General features: G+C 48.7%; 1 protein-coding gene across 1 annotated transcript; it reads left to right on the plus strand.

Annotated features, from left to right (window-relative positions):
• The first annotated feature begins 13,904 nt into the window (after nt 1–13,904).
• Nucleotides 13,905–19,223, plus strand: Zfp36l1 (ZFP36 ring finger protein like 1). The gene is made up of 2 exons (XM_052185567.1): nt 13,905–14,117; nt 16,437–19,223. Exons 1-2 carry the CDS (start codon nt 14,061–14,063, stop codon nt 17,394–17,396), a joined length of 1,017 nt encoding a protein of 338 aa, XP_052041527.1. The 5' UTR covers nt 13,905–14,060; the 3' UTR covers nt 17,397–19,223.
• Nucleotides 19,224–20,404: the final 1,181 nt, after the last annotated feature.

The following is a 20,404-nucleotide window of genomic DNA, read 5'->3' on the forward strand; positions in this document are numbered from 1 at the left end:
TTTTTACTTTTTGAGGCCCAAGCTCAAAAATCTGCAGTTGCTGTGCATTTTCATTGTGTCCGTATCCCAAGAACAGATAGAGTAAGGTTTATAGGTGCTGCTTAGGAGATTAACACAATTAGGTCATCTAGCTTCTAATATCCGGGTTGTCTTTTTTGGTGTGTGATTAAATAATTGTTTGAGTCAGGGATTCTATGACTGTGACAAGTTTGAAGGTTGGCAGGACTAGGAAGACAGGCCGCAGTCTCAACAGTGTCCCTTCCAAACGTTCTGTCACATCTCCCAGCTTGAGGTAGACGAAAATGTGACATTTGGCATGTACAGAATCAGGATCAAGTAGATTAGAATTCTTGGAGGAGGGTTGGCCAGAGCCCTATTTTTTCCCCCCAGTGGATCAGAGTCCAGCCCATATGCTTTTCCCTTGGCTGAACTTTGAGGCTCCATTTTAGATGGCTTTGTGAGCCACCTTTTTACTGGAAGCCTGCCTTGCCAACCAAAGGCAGCCTGGCTCAGTAATGCTGGGAACCCTTATGTGTTCCCAGGTGTCTGGTCTGTCTCTGCTTCCTCACAGCTCTTGATATCCTAAGGAAGTAGAAGAGAGGGTGGGGCTGTGTTTGTTAAGGACATTGGAGAGGCTGAAGAGATGGCTCAGTGGTTAAGAGCACTGATTGCTCTTCCAGAGGACCTGAGTTCAATTCCCAGCAACTACATGGTGGTTCATAATCACCTGAAATAGGATCCAATGCCCTCTTCTGTTGTGTCTGGAGAGTGACAGTATACTCACATACATAAAATAAATAAATCTTAAAAAGGATATTGGAGAAGAGGCAGCGACAGACTAATGGACTAACGGAGAGAGGCGGCAGAGTGATGGGGCCCCAGCCACCAGAGGGAGCAGGTCTGATCCTTCCTGAGTTCTCGACAGGCATGGAGGGTGAATTTCTACAACTGTTGACAACCCTTGCAAGGAGAAAGGCAGGGCTGTCTTTATACTAAGGAATGTCTAGAAATCAATTTAAATCCTCTATGTTGTTTCCAGTTGCTGGGATTTTCCTGAGTTTGCAAAGAGATGGTATGTAGTACTCTAGAACTTCTCACTTTCCAGTGTGGCAGCTCTGTAGGTTAGCCCATGTTCCCAGTGAGCCTTAACACTCCCAAACCTAGCACCGGGCTCTGCTCTAGAACCTTCTACAAGGCACCAGGACAGAAGCTCCGCCCACAGAGCACCATGATGGAAGTTGACAACGCCAGTGTTGAATGGAGTTATTTTGGGCCTTACTTTAGGAAGACAAGTCCTCATTCTACAAATGACCAATGGTGGGAGAAACAGACAAGACAGGAAGTTAGCTTTCCTAGGACTGACCTTTCTCAGTGTTCTGAAGAGTCTGAAATCTATCCCACCTAAAAGCAACAAGACTCCAGAACTTTCCTCAGAGTATTTCCTGAGTATTGGATCAGAATCCACCCATCCCCCTGCTTCTCTCCTGGGTCTCTTATCCCTGCCCTCCCCTCCTTTGCTTTTGTGTTCTTCTTTTTCAGAGTATCTATAGCTGTCTCCCCCTTTAGCATTCTTGGATCTATTTCTCACCTCATTCTTCCTTTTTAGCCTGTTTCCCTGTGATGGGCTGCTTGCCATATATATATATATGTCCATGGATGATTGATTTTGCCTGTTTCTTGAATTCATTCCCTCCTTTCTTAGCTTTCATCTTCTTTCCCCCATCTTAGGTCTTCCCCCGTAGCTTTTCTGAGGCTGTACAGCATGTATTGGTACTCATCTGTTTGAGTAGAGCTGGCATGGAGGACTGCCACGGGCAGGTAGAGGTCATGGTGCCAGAGGTCCTGGGTGCCTGAAGATGCTCCCCCTATCCCTGATGCATTGGAAGAGGAGTCAATCAAGACAAGCTGATGCTGGTTGCCAGGCCCTGGCCAGAGGTGGGGACAGATGGCATTTCCTGCTCGGTGTGTGGGCCTGGGCCCCATTGCTTGGGGGAGTTCCATGGGTGGTTGGTTGTTAACAGGGTTCACAGGAAGAGTAGGAACTTAGGGGTGGTATCCTGTTGGGAAGATATCATTTGGAGAAGTGAGGGGGAACTTGAAGCAAACGGGCCTGTCTCCTGGGGAAAGTCTGGTACCCCTGACACCCGTCTCCGCACTGATGCGGATACTGTTCTTGCTTTTGTGCTGATCTGTCAAGAAGACAGGCGTGTTTCCACTGGAGATCTGTCCTTTATTCTCCCCAGTGATCCACTGTTGGTCAGTGAGCATTGTGAGGGTCAAGGACTGGACACCGATTATCAGCTCAAAATCCACCTGGGGGAGGTTCTGAGGGTCAGCCTGGGCACTGATAGGGGCAGGTGGCACTTCTTGGTGGGTGTGGTAACAGAAATCCTAGAAGTTGCAACCGCACCCCTCCTCGTCTGGAGTGACAGGGGAGTGGCCTGAGCCCTGCTCCCCAGCTGTCCAAGGCAAATTGACTGGAGTCCATCTGGCTGTCCCACCAGATCAGGCTTGCTTCCCATCCTGGAACACCAAAGCTGTGGGGCTGTGGCTAAGGCTGCAGAAAGCACAGCAGGATGCCTGGATCAGGGTTCTACAGAGGCACACCCGGAGCTGAGCTGCATGGGGATGAGCAGAGCACCTCCGATGGATGGCCTTGCCTTCCTTGGTTCTGTGTAATGGTGACCACACACTTCCCTGATGAGCGTCATTTAAGGCATACTTCATCCCCTTCCAGAACCCGTCCCGCCATTATTGTCGGGCCATCTAGTCACAGTGTTCTCTGTCACTCTAGAATATATTGCTTATAGAAAGACTTGAAAGGTATCTTGGCTTGCATAAGCCTCAAGAGTTCCCAGGCCTTTATTCTCAGGCTCTGTATACTTGTTTTCTGTCTGAGTCAAGGCAGACTCTCCTCTTCTGTATCTGCACCTGTCAGTGTCCATATCAAATGTACACAGTATAGATTCAACAGTGGGAATGACTGGGGCATCATATATGATGAGCTTCTAAGCTGTGCCGCTCACTAGGGCAGGAGGACGGGAGGCCAGGACTCAGCCTCTAATGCAGGCTCCCAGCAGTTCCTGGCCCTCCTTGCCCGAGCCCAAGTTCAGGCTCTGTGCATCTGTCTGTGCCTTCGCTTCCTACCACCTCCCCGACTCGCCTCTTCCCACGCACCATGTTATATAAATATTTACACCCCAGGAATTTTTCTCCAGCTGCTTCTCTGGTCCCTGTGAGTGCTCGCTCTCTCACCTAGCAGCTGCAGCAGCTCTGGTTGCTTTTGGTCAGACAAGGGCAGGCCCTGGTGTGGGGGCCCATGGTTCCTCCAGGGTAGAGAGTGCAGTTGGCAGAAGCAACATTGAAGAGGTCACAGGGCTGTGAATGAGGCTTAGCCACTCTCCCTGTTGGCTAGCTTCTCTAGCCAGCCTACCCCACCCCCTCCACCCCAGCTGTCCATGGGCAGTGTGCCAAGAGCTGTGGATCCCTGGTCTGGCTTGAGACATTCCTACTTGTGGCTCTCAGGATCGGGATCTGTGGCATCCCAGCCTTCTAGACAGTCACAGAGCCAATTGTCTGACACCAGAACAGAATAGTAGCTTCGTTTACTTTTGAGCACTTCACAACTTACTAGGCTATGGGATGGTCTCCATCTGCCCTGAAGACCACCCTGAGATCGGGACAAGAACATGCTGGCAAATCTCTATATTGGGCACCTCCTACACTTTTTGCATAGATCATCCTACCTCCTATTGGTTCCTAGCAGGGATAGGAGTAGAGGGCTCCTTCCTCATTTTCCTTGGTAACCCAGGGAGCATGAGTTTGCTAGAGCACCAGGCTGGCATTTGGGTTCCGACAGGCAGACCCACTGCAGGGTGCTTCCCCACATTCTCATGAGCTTGTTCAAGCCTTGAGGGTGGCAGGTTCAGAACTTCCCCGTGCGAGCGTTTCCTCTTTCAGCCTTGGGTGTTGGCAGCCACAGAAGGCAAGCTCCAGCCTTTTCTGGTTCAGTTGGGGCTTCTGAGAGTCAGGCATAGACTGAATGTTGATCTTCCCCATCCATCTTGGGCATGGGTCACCTGCTGCCTCCTCTCCTCCCCTTCTCACCTCAGTTTCCCCCTCCATCAGAGGTAATGAGAGGTTCCAAAGCCCCTCTCAAACACTGCAAACCAGATTTTAGAAAATCAACATGGTGGTTTCATTTAAAATTCTTTTTTCTGGTTGTAGGAGCAGAAACTGGTAAGTTATCCAGGGACTATGGAGAATGTGGCCCCAGATACTTTGGGGAGGCTGAGGACATAGCTAGGGTGGAAAGGGCCTTTTGTAAGGATTGACCTTTAGACTTAAGTCCAGTGACTGGGTGGGGACCAGGGACAAAAGCTGGCATGGAGACCTGGTGCCAGAAAAGGAACACATAACTTAATCTTTCCCCCCTACCCCTTTGGGAATGGGAGAAAAGCTGATGCCAAAGATGCCAGGTGTGACCACATTGCTGGGGACTCGGGGTACAGTTTAACCACCCCATGAGGTAGAGCCAGGGGCTGCGGGCTGGCATTGGCCTAACCAAGAGGAATGTTTAGAGAGAGGGGTGGGAAACTACAGCTCAGAAGCTGCAAGATTTTTCTGTCTGCCTCTTCAGCACCCCCAAAGTAAAACAAAACTCAAATAAAAGTTGGACCTGGCAGATATTAATACAACAGAGCCAGGGCTGCTGTGCACACACACAGCCACCCGCTTTCCCCTTTCTGTTTCTATAAGTGGCTGAAATAAATTTAGTGAAACCACCGCACCCAGCTGGGGGCCCAGGCTGTCAGAGCATTGGGATTGTTCACCCAGAAAGCTCTTCATCTTCAAAGCCGAGAGCTTTTTGTTTGAATTCTGTTGGGAATGGAATGCTTTCGATTTAAAATAATTATTTTACTGCAGTCACCTATTTCTCACAGATAAATGCCTTGACACTGTAAAAGCTTGCTAGAAAGCTGGTCTATAAATGATCTGCAGCTTAAAATAGCAGATGTTATGGGACCAGTGTCTCGGTGGATCTGCTGGGTGTTTATTGCCAGATCGCCTTTTGTGATTGTCTGAGCATATTCAGCCAAGTCCTCTTCTGTCTGTCAGGTAGGAAAGTAAGCTGGATAAGTCAACAAAGCAGTCCGTAACTGGATCTGCACTTTTTCCTAGTGAGTACTTACTAAGGGCCTACTATGTGCTTGGCTCTATGTGCTGGGCACTATGACGGGCACCAGGGACTGAGTTCAAAGCTGGTTAAAATGTGAAGTGACCAAAGACAACTAGCAAGTAACATCATACCTAATGTTGGAAGATGGAAGTTCCCTTCCTAGGAAGGAACAAGATGGGGGCCTCCTCATACCTGTTCACCAGCCCAAATGCACGCAAAGGAAGCTGTCGCTGTTTGCAGACAATTTGGTTGTCTATAGTAAAATCAAAATCTTATAAGAAATCTACCAAAGAGCTCCTCATATAAATGATGTGATTTTTTATAAGTTCATAGGAGAAAAGACAAAAAACCCAAAAACAAACAAACAAAAAACAAAAAACAACTATATTTCTATAAATTAGTAACACATGGCTAGAAACAAAGATTTACTTACAAGAGAAAAAATGGGAAATATTAGGTACAAAGTCCCAAAAAACCCAATAGCATCTATATACCAAAAATGATTGTCATGGGATACAGGGTCGCAATCCCAGAGCTCAGAAAGTGTTGGAGGAGCACTGCTTTGAGTTCCAGGCCAGGCCTGCCTACAGAGAAAGAAAAACACTGTCTCAAGAAAACCCCAAGCAGTCAATCACAAAAGCACTAATTAAATAAATCAAGTGTGTGTGAGGTGTAGCTCAGCAGTAGCATGTATGTTTGGCTTGCTGGGTTCAATCCCAGGCAGCCTCCTACTCTGTCTCCCTCCCACCAATAAAAAGACCTAAATAAATACACTTTCCATATTATGCCATGTTTATGGATAGAAAAAACTTAAGAAATTACTCTATTTTAATTGTGTGCTATTCTGGGGGTAACCCCAGGACCCTGTGTGTTGAAAATGCTGTGGTTTGAATGAGGAATGTCCTTCATAGATCACATATAAGCACTTGGTCTCAGGCTAGTGGTGCTGTTTGAGGGCCTATGGGGCTCTTAGACTACAGTGCTTTGCTAGAGAAAGTATGCTGCTGGGGGTGAGCTTTGAGAGTCTGTAGCCTCGGCCCCTTTCAGTTCACTGTCCCAGCTTCATGTGGGAGGAAATGTGACCAGCCAGTTTCCTGCCCCAGTTGCCTCCCCACCACCATGGACTCTCTTTCTATAACCATAAGCCAAAATAAACATTTTTTTTTTTTGGTAAGTTACTTTTTGGTCATTTTTTAAAAATCTTTTTTGTTTTTTTTTTTTTTTGTTTTTTTTTTTTTTTACAGCAACAGAAAAGTAACTAAGTCAGAATGCAGACATCCATCCCTGACTTCCCAGTAGGACTTTCTTGCAGCAATAGACAAAATGCTTCTGAAATCTATATAAGAAGGCAAAGGAATATGAATAGATAAGATCATTCAAAAAAGTAAGAGAATGTTGGGAAGGAAAAATAGCCTTTGATTTTAAGATTTACTATAAAGCTACTATAATTGCCAGTGGTTGGAATTGATGATACAAGTGAATTGTCTGACCTGGGGAGAGAGGTGAAGACAATTACTCAGAGGAACTGAAGTCTTTTCAACAGTGCTAGGATTGGACAATATCAGGCAAAACAAAACAAAACATAAAAAGGACTTCAACAGACATCTCTTTCTTTTGGAGGGGGATTGATTTTATGTGTGTGGTTGTTTTGCCTGTGCACCAAGTGTGTGAGGTGCCTACAGAGGCCATAAGAGGGCACTGGAAAGCGTATGGCAGTATTTGCCTGCCCAACACTGGGATCTTCGAAGGCATCTCTTACAGACAAGGGGGTTAACTAGTAATGCAGGACGTGAAGGATGGTAGTTCCTAGGCATCTAGAGAATGCAGTGAGGGCTGGGGATGTAGCTTCGTGTACAGTGGCCTAGCATGTATGCATCCCTGAGATCCATCGCAGCATGAGAAGCAAAGATGGAAGGAAAGAGAAAACACTAAAGAGGTAGAATAAAGCCCCATTCTTTACTACTGATATTTAAATGCAAGGGAGTAAACTCTCCAGTCAGAAGACAGGTCAGCAAAATGGTTAAGAGAAACTGTAACTCAGCTACATGTCACTTTAAGGGATCCAAAGACACAAATAGATTGAAGGTGAATGACAGAAAAAGATTTCTCAGTAGCTAAAGACACATGAGGCTCTGGGTCCAATATCTAGCACCAAAAACAAACAATAAGGAAAGAATAAATCAAAAAGAAAGCTGACTGTGGTGGTTTGGATAGGGACAGCCCATAGTCCATCACAGGGAGTGTCACTATTAGATGGTAAGGCGTTGCGGGAGGAAGTGTGGCCCTGCTGGAGGAAGTGTGTCACTGCAGTGGTGGGCCTTGAGGTCTCAGAGGCTCAGGTCAGTTCTCTCATGGTTCCCTGTGATCCTGATGTAGAACTCTCAGCCCCTTCTCCAACACGTTTGTCTGCCTGCATGTTGCCATCTTTCCTGCCTGACTATAATGAGCTAAAGCTCTGAAACTGTAAGCCAGCCACAACTAAATGTTTTCCTTTAAAAGAGCTGCTATGGTCAAGGTGTCCCTTCACAGCAATAGAAACCCTAATAAACACACAGACTTTAAAAGATTATAGGTGGGCTCACAGTTTGACAGTCTTGCAAGTTGTTCCATTGACCTTCATATACATCTAAGATTACAGGAGACTAGGATATTATATATTTATCAGATATTCAAAACAGCAATAATAGAACATGTATAAATATTTGTTAATTACATAATTTAAAAATGTACAACTTTTGGAAGAAAGCTTGACCGAGGCTTGAACCGCTCACAGCTGTGCCAGGAGTACCCTCTACCATGCCCCACGCGGGTCTGTTCCCAGCCCTTTAGTTTTTATGGTTGAGACAGGGTCTCACTAAGTTCCCCAGGCAGGCCTTGAGCTTTTGATCCTCCTTTCTTAGCCTCTACATTAGCTGGACTACAGACGTGTGTCACCCAGGTCTGGCAAAAACAAGACCTTAATGCCTTGGGTTAGAGAGTACTCCACCGTGACACCAAAAGCATAATCCACAGAGATAAAACTGAAAAACCAGACTTCACTCAAGTTAAAAACCATCACCCCCCAGTGAAAGACACATTGTTAAAAGGATGAAAAAGAAAGGGGCAGGCTTGAGAAATATTTGCAAATCACATGGCTAAGGAACTGTATCTAGAATATATTAAAAAAAAGACCTCAAGTCTTGATAGACAATAATGACCCAGTTAAAAATATGCTAGACTTGAATAGAGACTGCACAGGTCTAAACAGATGAAACATTGCTATAGAAGAAATGTGAATTACGCTGTAATAAGAAAGGCGAGCAAAGAGGCTCAAACCTGGAATCCTAACACTTGGGAAGCTGAGGCAGGAAACGTGTCTTGAGTCTAAGGCCAATAGGAGTTGCTTTAGTGAATTCTGGACCAGTCTGGGTTATAGTGAAACCTTTTTTCCATCTAATCCAAACCAGGTGTATGATGGGATATCACTGTATACCCTAGAGTAATGATTAAAGTAAAAATGGCAACTTAGGTACTGAGGCTGTAAAGCAACTGGAGACTCATACGTCCACCTGCTAGAGATGCAAAACTGTAAAATCTACTTTGTACAATGGCTTGATAGAGCTGGTTTGTGGTAGAGCATGCCTTTAATCCCTACACCTGGGATGCTGAGGCAGGTGAATGTCTGTCAGTTCTAGGATAGCCAGGGTTTTGTGGAGGCTCTGTCTCAAAAACAAAACAAAAGGCTTAGTTTAAATTTTAATTTAATGTACAACTACCAATGGTCCTATAAATCTCTATTTACCCTAGGGATGTAAAAGCTACTCTCTCACACAAATGTGTGTATGAACATATATTGCAGCTCTTTTTCCAGTGCAAATGTCCCAATAGGTTCATGGTAGGCAAACTATTATATACTTATGCATCAGGAAGCTATTTGTCAATAGCAGGGAATGACCTATCAATATATGCAGCATGGATAAATTTTAAAAGCATCATTCTGTGAAATATATATTGTTTTGCTTTATTTATATAGCATTCTAGAAAAGACATTATTGCAATTGAGAACATATCAGTGGTTGCCAGGGATTAAGGATGGAGCAGGGTGTGACCACAAAGGATACTACTAGTCTTTTGAGGGTTCATGGAATTGCTGTGGATGATAGAACTATCTGACTGTGGTGATTCTTCAGTGAGTCTGTTCTTAATATTCACAAATACGTATATCAAAGGTCAGTTTTATTGTATTAAAAAGTAAAACAGAAAAAAAAACCAGCTATAAGGGCCATGAACTAGCAAATTGAAACTAAACAAGGAACAAACATTCCATGAACACATGCAGGAGAGGAGACACTGTTGGTGAGGTAGATGTGCTGCCAAGAATGTTTTCCATTGGGAGTGACGTTATGTTTGAGCTGGGCTCAAAATAAAGATTACAAACTTTCTTGGGCATAATCCTGGTACCTGGTTTGGAGTTAAAAGGTCATCCATAGCTATCAATTGAGTTTAAGGCCAGTCTGGGCTACATAAAACTGCCTCAAAAATGAAAAGAAAAAAATTAGCCAGGTGTGGTATAGGCTTTTAATCTCAGCACTTGGGAGGCAGAGGCAGGAGTGTCTCTCTGAGTTTGAGGCAGTCTGGCTTATACAGTAAATTCCAAAACAACCAGAGCTACAAGGAGGAGAGACCTGTCTTAAAACAAAACAAAACAAAAACCCTAGGGTCTATGAGTTCAGACAGGATTTGCATGTGCAAAGGCCCAGGGGTAGGAGGAAGATGACTTAATTTCCTTTAAATAAGAGCACAAAAGAATGCCCTGGGGGTGTGGAAGTAATATAGAAAGTCAAGGGCTGGGCATTAAGCAGAGGAAGGGTTGTTCTCCCCAGGCCCAGGCAAGAGGGTACTACCAAGGGAAGAGTTTCCAACTTCTCTTCAGAGAACTGAAACAATTAACCTAAGAATGAATGTTTAAATACCCCACTTAAGGACCCAGCAGGATATTTTCTCTCTTCTAGAACCAGGGTAGGACTCTCAGTAGTCTAGGAGCTAGCCTTGTATCTACACCTCTTAAGGACTCAGACCCCAGGCAATGCTTCATTTACAGTAGGATCTAGATTGCCCGGTCCTAGGGGGCACGGCCTGGTTCTGGGGGACCTTGACAGCTGAATGATATACTAAGTGCTCTGGGGGGCTTAGGACTTGGACACACGGGAGACTAGTTCCTACCTCTATTCGGAGACCCCCCCCCCCCCCCGCGTCTACAGTTTGCAGAAACACTGGTGGCAATAATCAGAACATTCAGAAAAGTTACACAACAGGTTCTTGTGCCACATCCTAACCCACTTCGCTTATCCCAGAGCTCACTTGAATACACAAATTTGAGGTCAGCCTAGGCAACATATTGGGTCAATAATAAATAAAAACAAATCACAGCTACAAGAACCAATACTTGAATCCCGAACTGCTCAAGATCAGTGCCCTGGGTTCATCCTTAGAGGGTCTGAGTCACTGTGCCTGGGGTCCACAATCCTGACAGGGAACCCAGGTAGCTTCAGAGCTTCACTCGGCCAATTCTCTTTACCTTTAACCTAGGAAAATCGAGGCCACCCCGAGGGCTCAGGTGGCGAAGGACCCGGGAAGGGTCAGATTTCAATCCGAAGCCTTTGGGAGATTTCGCAAATGACCAGGAGCCTAGGAGGAAACTCAAGCCCTCTAGGCGCTCAGATCCGTCGCCTGGCGCCGGTGACCGGTTCCGCCGTCTGGGAGCGGGCGACCCTGCGCCGAAAGCTCCCCCCTCAGCAAGGTCGACTGGTTCGGCTCTGGTTTGGCGGACGCACACAGCATGTGCGTCTCCGGGCTTCCCGAGGACTTTCACTTTGCCGGCTCTCAAAACCTCGCGGCCCCGCCCCCACCCCAAATACCTGCGCGGCCCGGGACGCGCGAACCGGAAGTCGGCGACAGAGCGGCGCCCCCCGGGCGGAAGCGGCGGCGCAGGTGGAGGCGGCGGCCTGTGCGGCCCGGCGCTCGGGAGGCCTCGGCTCGAGTCCCTGGAGCCTCGCGGCTTGGCTGGGACTGGCCGGGTACCTGCCGCCCACCTGCGGGTCTGCGGCCTCCGCGCGGGCCGCGTGTCCCAGACGCCGGGTTAGCGAAGGGTTAAGGAGCGCTCCCTCCCCCCACCTCCCTGGAAAGTCCCCTAAATGACGTTGCAACCCGACAATTAGAAAAAAAAGAGTTTAATTATAGAGACGGGTTCTGGGAGCAGGAACAAACCCGGGCGGTCCGCGGGGCGGGTAAACAACCCGGGAGCGCGGAGCCCGCGGAGCCCGCGCCTCGGGGGCGGGGGAGGGGAGGCCCAGGGGAGCTGGGAAGGCGTAGGAAATTCGAGGAATCGCCTTTTTTTTTTTCTGAGAGAAAAAAAAAAACCAAAATTATTTAGGCAGCTTAGGGTGTCCAAGCCGGCTCCGCTGCCACAGGGACGGCACCACCCGGCGAGGTCGCCCCTCCCCGGCCAGGGTCCCCTGCAGCTGAGCTTTGCAAACCCTCGGGAGTTCAGACTAGCCGGGCGGGTGGTGCGGACTGCAAAGCCGAAATAGCTTCACATCAGGACTCAGTCTAACCTTGTGGTTTTAACGCACCCTGCTCTGTCCTGAAATCTGGAACTCATTACCTCATCACCGAGAAACTGCACGAAATCCGCGCACACACACCAACCCCCTCGGAGCTGGGCAGGGGAACGAGCAAACATCCCTTTTAAAAAAGAAACCTACACACCCGAATGATTTAAATTAAGGTGGATGGAAGTTATTTCCCTTCCTGGCGCTTGCCAGATTTCAAGAAAAGATGAAAAATGGGAGCGGGGGAGGGAAGCAACCGGCGACTGGACAGCAGCAGCAGCAGCAAAACCCGGGGCAGCAGCCGTGTTAAAAAATGGGGGGCCTTCAACTCAAAGCCACTGGAGACGAGTCAAGCCGAGACTCCGCGGGGGATTAACGTTCGGTTCGTGGGCTGCAGCAAAAGTCGTGTTTCGCAAAGTTGAAAGAGAGAGGAAAAAAAAACTTGTTTCTAAAACAGTTGTGATTTGGAAGGTTTCCCTAGGTTTGCCCAGCGGCTGGCGATAAAGTTTCTTTTTTTTTTTTAAGTGTGCGTGTGTGTAAGGGGTGGTGCGCCTCGAACGCTGTGCTCCGCCCGCTCCGTCCTTTCCAGAGAAACGTACTCGTAATGGGGTGACCTAATTACATCGCAATGGAACTCGCTCGTAGCCACTCGGCGCACCGGGTTTCATAACAGACCCGGCGGCCTCGAATGCTGGGAAGAAACGTGCGAGGCCTGGGCGGCGCGGCTCGCGATTTCCGCCCGGGTCTCCACTGCAGCACGCGAGCCGGTGCGGGTGGGAGGCAGCCAGACCTAATAGTAAATAAACACATAGTTCGCGGTTTTAGAGGGCGGAATAATTCATTGAGGGCCGCTGGGTTCCGTGGGTCTTACTGCTTGGTACCCCCAAACAGGGCACAGGGACACGCCATATGTTCCGTTCGCGTGGGGGCGGGAGAGCATCAAGAAGTTAAAAGTGTCGCTTCCCCCACCTCTACCTTTCTTCTTACCAAAGTAGCTTCCACCACCACCCCTTGTTTTTAACATTCGGGGATGTGTGGAGGAGGTAGCCCGAATTCAAAGCGCGCGTGGAAAGTGACTTGTTGCTCTTATTTTCAAGGGGCGCGAAAGTTGGATTTTTTCTGTAAGTAGCAAGTTTAAAGATCGATTATGGCTGTGTGAAGGAAGCGCCTAACCTAGGTCTGTCTAAAAGAATTCTGCCCCGGTCCTTTACACCGTGCCCCCAGGACCGGGAAAGCGCAGCCTGCCGGCCCAGCACGCGTGGACACTCGCGCCGAGCGCAAAACCTTGCCGCTCTCGCCCCCACCAGGCTAGGCTCTCTGGGAGGAAAAGTTTCTCAGGTCGCCCCTACTTCTCTTGTCCACTGATGGGAAACAGCAAACATAAAACTCTTGACTCGAACATTTGGGGTGCTCCGCATTCCTAAACTCCTCGCCCAGCTCGTTTTGCGATGGGCAGCCGGGTGTGGACAGGGAAGTCAGGGAAAGGTAAGTCGTGCGGGTTCTTGGAGAAGTTTCAAGGGACACCAGCTCAAGATGGAAACCGCAGCCCTGGCCCGCTCAGGATCAGCTTCAGCGCCTGCTAGGCAAAAAAAAAAAAAAAAAAAAAAAAAAAAAAGAGAGAGAGAGGGGGGGGAGAGGGAGAGAGAGAGAGAGAGAGAGAGAGAGAGAGAGAGAGAGAGAGAGACGAGCCCGCCTTCCAACCCTTAAAAAAAAATACAACAAACACAACAACCCGAACTCCGAAGGGGGTGGAATGAGTGATGTCACAGAGAGGAGCAGCGAGGTTGACAAAGGGTGGGCGCCCCTCCCCCTCTGCCCGGCTCGGCCCAGGGGAGGGGCGCCCCCAGAGCCCGGGAGTGGAGCCCGCGGACTCGAAACTTTTCCTCTTTAAGAAAAAAAAGTTTTGCGCCGCTCCGAGTGCTTTTTTTTTCCGCCTTCTTTCCTCGTCTCCCTCCCCCTTCTTCCTTTTGAAAGTTTCTTTCCTCCCCCCCCCACTCCTCCCTCCCTCCCTCTTGACCGCATGGCTGATTCAACCTCAGTGTCAATCAACTTTTTTTCCGCCTCCTCTTCTTCATTTAAATAAGTTTAAAGCTCCTCCTTCCACCCCCCCAACCCACCAAATCTTATAAATTGGGCTTTGCGCGCCGCAGCCCGGGAGAGTCAGAAAGGCGAGGGGCGCCGGGAGCAGGCGTGTGGGACTCCTGACCGGAGAGCCGGAGGCTGCGCCTTCCCCGCACCGGGACCTTCACGACACACCAGATCCTAGTCCTTGCCCCGTGCGAACGCCCACGATGACCACCACCCTCGTGTCCGCCACCATTTTCGACTTGAGCGAAGTTTTATGCAAGGTAAAGTAGGGCGGAGCGTTGGCTTTTTGAAAGTTTCTCTTGTGCTTAAAGAAACTGTAAAAGTTTGTGTCTCGGAGATGGCATAGAGGGAGTGAAGGACTTTCACTGCTTGCGTTCCCCTCCATGGTGAAGGAATTTGGTCATGTCCACCTCTCTCCAAGTTTCAAGTCCCAGGTGGGGTTCTGTGTGAATTCGGGGAGCAAAGTTGTGGGCGACTGCGGGGCAAGGAAGTGTGGAAGAGTGGTTAGGATTGGGACAAAACTTGAAAGGTTTCTTTTCTGCATGGTGCAACCGCTGGAGCTGGGGTTAGCGGGTGGGCTCGGCTTCACGGTGTGCGCTTTGGGTTTTCTGGGCCCGCTGGAGGAGTTCGAGGTTACCCAACACCCTTTGCTAGGGGTCTCTAGGAAAAGCAAAGTCTCAGGACCGTATCTGACTGGGAGAATTTTCCTGTCTGCCTTGGGGAGCTAAGGTAATGCGACCAAGAAAAAGGCCGACTTAAGGTTCAAAAAGGTGTAGGCAAAGCGACTTTGTAGTGGTGTGTGTCCGCCCCAGCAGGGCTAGGTCCCTCCGCGAGAGCTGGTCGGTCGAGCTGCAAACTTTGGGCTGAAAGTGTTTGCTTACCTGTGTTGTGAGGCACTACGGTTCGTTGACGTAGGAATAGGGGAACAAAATGCTTCCAGACCTCAAGTTCCCGCCAGTTTGGATTTAAAAGGGCCAAAATGGGGTAGTTTGCCAGTCAGATTTTCGGAAAACAAAACAAGAAACTTTTAAAACCGTAGTGTGCCACTCCGTGCGGTTGAAATGTTCAACTCGGTGAATGTTGTTAGTTTTTTGCCCGCTCTACTTCCCCCAACCCCCCAGTTTGAAAGGATGAAGCTGCTAGGCTACTTTTAATTGCTGAACTGTTTTTTGCCTTCCCTTAAACACGTCGGGTCATGTTGCTCTCTTCCTAGCTTGCTGCTCCTGTTGGTGCAGCTGCCAAGGCCCCGGGGCTGCAGGGTTGGGGTGCAGGGCCGGGTTGGAGCTGAAGAGCAACATCAAAACCTTTGCATTTTCGGCTTCTTTCCCTCCCTGCGTTTCTCCAAGCCTGTTTGCCCTGGCGGCTGCCTGAGCTGGCCAACTCCATCCTTCTCGTCCCTGCTGCCCGCTCTTTGATCTATTTCTCTTTCTTTGGCCCCCTCCCCCCGCAGGACTTTTTAAATGAACCTCATTGTTGGGAACCGGCTCTCCTCTGGGTTCCTGTAATCCGCTCGGTGGGGTGGTTGCGGTTTCAGGGTTACCGATTCCCGATCCCCTGCTGCTGATCCTAAGGGACTAACTTTAGAATTTGCACAATGACACACACCCACATGTGTCAGGGGCCTGGAGATAACTTTCAAGTCGCCCACCCCCACTCTTTCTAAATCTTAGGTAGTTTGAGCAGGTGACTAGGGCTTGTGGCAGCTCTGCCCCTCCCTGTTCACTCCCACCCCCCACAATTGACTGAGGCGTGGAGTGTGTGTGTGTGTGCTAGTGCTTTTCTTTCCTCGTCTGCAGCTTTGGTTCAAGATTAAACACTGGTGCTCTTATCCAGACCTCTCTTGCAGCCAGGAGACCAAGTGCAAAGGCATCTATCTTCCCAGTGAAGGGGGTGGGGAATGCTGGGAGATATCCCTCCCAGGGTACCCTTCCCGAAGCTTGGGGACCATGCATTTGTGTTTTCAGACACCATATCCCTTTCCCCACATCCTAGGCCAGACCCTTAGGCAAGGCAAGCAATGAAAAAGCGCAGTTAGAAAACCTGTTGCCAATGGAAGGGTACACTTCTGGAAGAGGAAATTTAGAGTGTGGGGCCAGATTGTGTGTGTGTGTGTGTGTGTGTGTGTGTGTGTGAGGGCGGGGGTGGGAGACGGGTAAGCAGAGACTGATTGAGAGAGGATTTGGATCATGCGTTAGTCTTCCAAACTTCTAAACCAGGTTTACCTGATTCTGTTAGGGGGAGGGAAATTAGAGGGGACTGTCTTGTGTGAAAGATTCTGTGTTGAGGAATGTATATAGTCAGGGCCTGGATTTTAGAGGGGGAAAATTAGCTTTAGGGACAAGAGGATATGAAGCTACCTCTCGGGTCAGCGTGGGGCAGGATGAACACATAACTTTTTTTCTTCCACATGGAGCAGGATTTTGTGGTTTCTTTCCAGCAGTGCCAAAATAAAGCCAGGTGGCTCCTTTTAGAGAGACAGGCCTATCAGACGGAGCTGTGTTGTGCTTTGTGGACACCATGCCCCAGCCTCGTGGATGTCCTCCGTCACTCACCGGTCCTTTTCTTCCCCTCCCCCCCAGGGTAAGAAGATGCTGGACTACAGCACTCCCGGTGCTGGGGGCTGCCTGCTGGACAGGAAGGCAGTGGGCACCCCTGCTGGCGGGGGCTTCCCTCGGAGGCACTCAGTCACTCTGCCCAGCTCCAAGTTCCATCAGAACCAGCTTCTCAGCACCCTTAAGGGTGAGCCGGCTCCGACCCTGAGCTCACGCGACAGCCGCTTTCGAGACCGCTCTTTCTCCGAAGGGGGCGAGCGGCTGCTGCCCACCCAGAAGCAGCCTGGGGGCGGCCAGGTCAACTCCAGCCGCTACAAGACGGAGCTGTGCCGCCCCTTCGAAGAAAACGGTGCCTGTAAGTACGGGGACAAGTGCCAGTTCGCGCACGGCATCCATGAGCTCCGCAGCCTGACCCGCCACCCCAAGTACAAGACGGAGCTGTGCCGCACCTTCCACACCATCGGTTTTTGCCCGTACGGGCCCCGCTGCCACTTCATTCACAACGCCGAGGAGCGACGCGCCCTGGCGGGGGGCCGGGACCTCTCCGCAGACCGTCCCCGCCTCCAGCACAGCTTTAGCTTTGCTGGGTTTCCCAGTGCCGCTGCCACCGCCGCTGCCACGGGGCTGCTGGACAGCCCCACGTCCATCACCCCACCCCCCATCCTGAGCGCCGATGATCTCTTGGGCTCACCTACCCTGCCCGATGGCACCAATAACCCCTTCGCCTTTTCCAGCCAGGAGCTGGCGAGCCTCTTTGCCCCTAGCATGGGGCTGCCCGGGGGAGGCTCCCCCACCACCTTCCTCTTCCGGCCCATGTCCGAATCCCCTCGCATGTTTGACTCTCCCCCCAGCCCTCAGGATTCTCTCTCGGACCAGGAGGGCTACCTGAGCAGCTCCAGCAGCAGCCACAGTGGCTCAGACTCCCCTACCTTGGACAACTCAAGACGCCTGCCCATTTTCAGCAGACTCTCCATCTCAGATGACTAAGGCAGGGTAGGGAGGGACCCCTGCCTCCTACACCTCTCCACCCTACACCCCATCCCATACCTTCACCTCCCCACCCCTAACTTTCCTCAAACCCTACATTGACACATTTAAGCTCAACCCCCTTTCCCAGAACCTTGGTATGTTACCCCTCCCCCAACATAAGGACAAGTCAATTTGTCGGTAGCTTCTGGCTTGAAACCCCCTTCCTCCATTTCATAGCCCACTTAACCATGCATAACAGAGGCCCATCTTTGTCAGTAGATGCCTTTTTCCCCCCGGCTTAAGCCTTAAGTGCCAAATCACAAAAGAAAAAAAAGCAGTAACCGTTTACAGAAGCAACTTAGTGCCTTGTAATCTAACTTTGTCACTGTGACTACATTACCTCTTCAACGCCAGGGGGCACCCGTGGGCCTCCCAGAGCCTCTGCCCGTGGGGTTGGGGGGGGGGGTGACCCACAACCAGCAGCTCCCCCAGCTGGCCACACAAGTGCACCTTCCTTTCAGTCTGCCGCACACTCTTCCTCTTCCTTAGTTAGTCACCTCCCTCAGAGAATTAATTGTTGCTGGACTTGGGTTTTTTTTTTGTTTTTTTTTGGGAGGGGAGGTGGGGAACCTGTTTTGACATTCAAAACCTTTTCCTTCCCAGCCTGAACCCCTGTTGACTAATCTTGCCCGGGTTTATGTAGGTCTCCAGGGACAAAGGTTGAACAAGTTGGACAAAGGTTTTGACATAAGTGGGACTTTGTGATTTAATTCCTTTCTTTCTTTTTCTATTTTTTTTTTAAAGTGGGGAGGAAGGGGAAACTAGATGGACTATGAGAGACTTGACTTTGGTGCTAAAGTTCCCCAATTCATATGTGACATCTTCAAAATGACAACAAATGAGAGAAAAGCTAAAAAAAAAATCCATGTAAGAAGGGGTGAGCAGTTAATGGTATTCATTCCACATACAATATCTGTGTAAAACGATTTCCTGTAGACGTAGCTTTAATGGATTTTGCTCTAGAATACCTTAGGTCTACCTTAGAGCCCTCACACCATGCTTTTTTCCCTGGGTTTAAACTTCATCTAACTTTCAGAAATTGGAGAGCAAAAATGTTGCTTATCACTGCACATCAATATAAAAAAGCTTATTTAACTTATCAAAACGTATTTATTGCCAAACTATGCTTTTTTTTGTTAATTTTGTTCATATTTATCGGGATGACAAATCCATAGAATATATTCTTTTATGTTAAATTATGATCTTCATATTAATCTTAAAATTTTGTGACGTGTCTTTCCTTTTTTCCACAGTTTTAATATATTATTCTTCAACAACATTTTTGTAACTTTACACTTTTTTTGGTTATTTTATTTTAAAAAAATGAAAAATTAATTTAAAAAAATGCAAAAAACTGTTGGATTATTTATTTTAGAAATTCTCCCCTTTGTGTTGGACTGCAAATTGAGTTTCTTTCTCCTTAGGCCTTTCACAGGTAGGACTGAGAATGTATGTATAAGTTCTGTGACAGTACAGAAGGAAAACCACCATTTATGTATAACTTCTAAAAGGGAAAACGAAAAAGAGAAAAGCCCTTTGAATTCCATGTGCCCATCTCCAGACATTCCGCTTGCAGACTCGTGGTTCTGGATTGGAGTTTTCCAATGTTAACATAAACAACTGGCGCACACACATAAAGATGAATGTAATTATTATTCCTCTTGCTGGTCACTACCGTCGCTTTCTATTTCTCTTTTCTTTGTGTGAATTTATTTAAAAGGAAAAAAAAACTTTTGTAACGACTATTTGCAGTTTAAAAATCAATAAACCCCGTTTTTTCAAGAAGTGATTTGCCTAAAGGTTTTTTTTTTTTCCCTTGTGGGTCTGATGCTCCTTGGGGCAGTGAGGTGGATGGTCTTCCATCTTTAAAGTTAAACCCATAAGTGGATGTTGATGCTTTTTAGTTCACTCGGTGTGAGCGGGACAGAGGCTTTTCAGTGAAGAAGCCTGCAGAGAGCAGGTCCAGTGGAACCTTGTTGACCTCTGGGACCTTGGCCACTGTAGGGAGCTGTAACAGGTACATCCAGTCTTCTCACTGTGGACTTCCTTTGGGGGGTGGTCAGGGTGCTACTGATAACAGTACATAGCCCATGCTCCACTGGCTGGCCGGGATCGAATGCTTCAAGCCCTCACAGGTATTGGTCTCACAGGTGTTAAGTCCAGGTCCTCTAGTCCCCTGAATGGGTCTGAGGAACCACCAGGACGGGCAAGGGAAACCTACACCCGGATTTGACTGCAGGGCTGTTGTAAAGGGGAGATGGAGGATGAACATTAATAGGAAGTCAATCGTTCCCATCAAGGGAGGTGGTGGGGTCTCCTTGGTTAGAGACTCAAACAGGCCAGTTGTGGTGCAAGAGTTGCTCAAGGAAGCTGAGGAAGGAGGATCATGAGATCTGGCCAGGATCAGAGAGCCACTGGAAAATGGTTTTACCCCCTCTGGGTTTTTGAGACAGAGTTTCTCTGTGCAGCCCTAGCTGTCCTGGAACTTTGTCTGTAGACCAGGCTGGCCTTAAACTTAAGAGATCCGCCTGCCTCTGCCTCCTGAGTGCTGGGATCAAAGGTGTGCCACCAGCACCCTGCTGGAAAGTGATTCTTAGAAGAAAGCTTCTGGGAAAATTGAGTCTTGGGGAGGGCAGAGATAATATTTGATCTCCTGGCTTCTTACAGTTAGCAAGTTTCTCTTCCTCGATTCTCCTTCTCTTCCTCCTCCTATTCTTTGACAGGGTCTCACTATATAGATTTAGCTAACCTGTAACTCACTGTGTAGATCAGGTTGGCCTTTCCTGGTCTTAATAACTCATCATCAGGCAGTAAGTAAGGGCCTGCTGGGCTTTAGGAATGTCATGGAATCACAAATCTCTGGCACTTTAGTAGATAGCTGTGTGTGTGTGTGTGTGTGTGTGTGTGTGTGTGTGTGTGTGAGTGAGAGAGAGAGAGAGAGAGAAAGGGAGGGAGGAGGGGGAGAG

This window comes from Apodemus sylvaticus, chromosome 6 (genome assembly GCF_947179515.1).
Source record: "Apodemus sylvaticus chromosome 6, mApoSyl1.1, whole genome shotgun sequence".
Taxonomy (NCBI): domain Eukaryota; kingdom Metazoa; phylum Chordata; class Mammalia; order Rodentia; family Muridae; genus Apodemus; species Apodemus sylvaticus.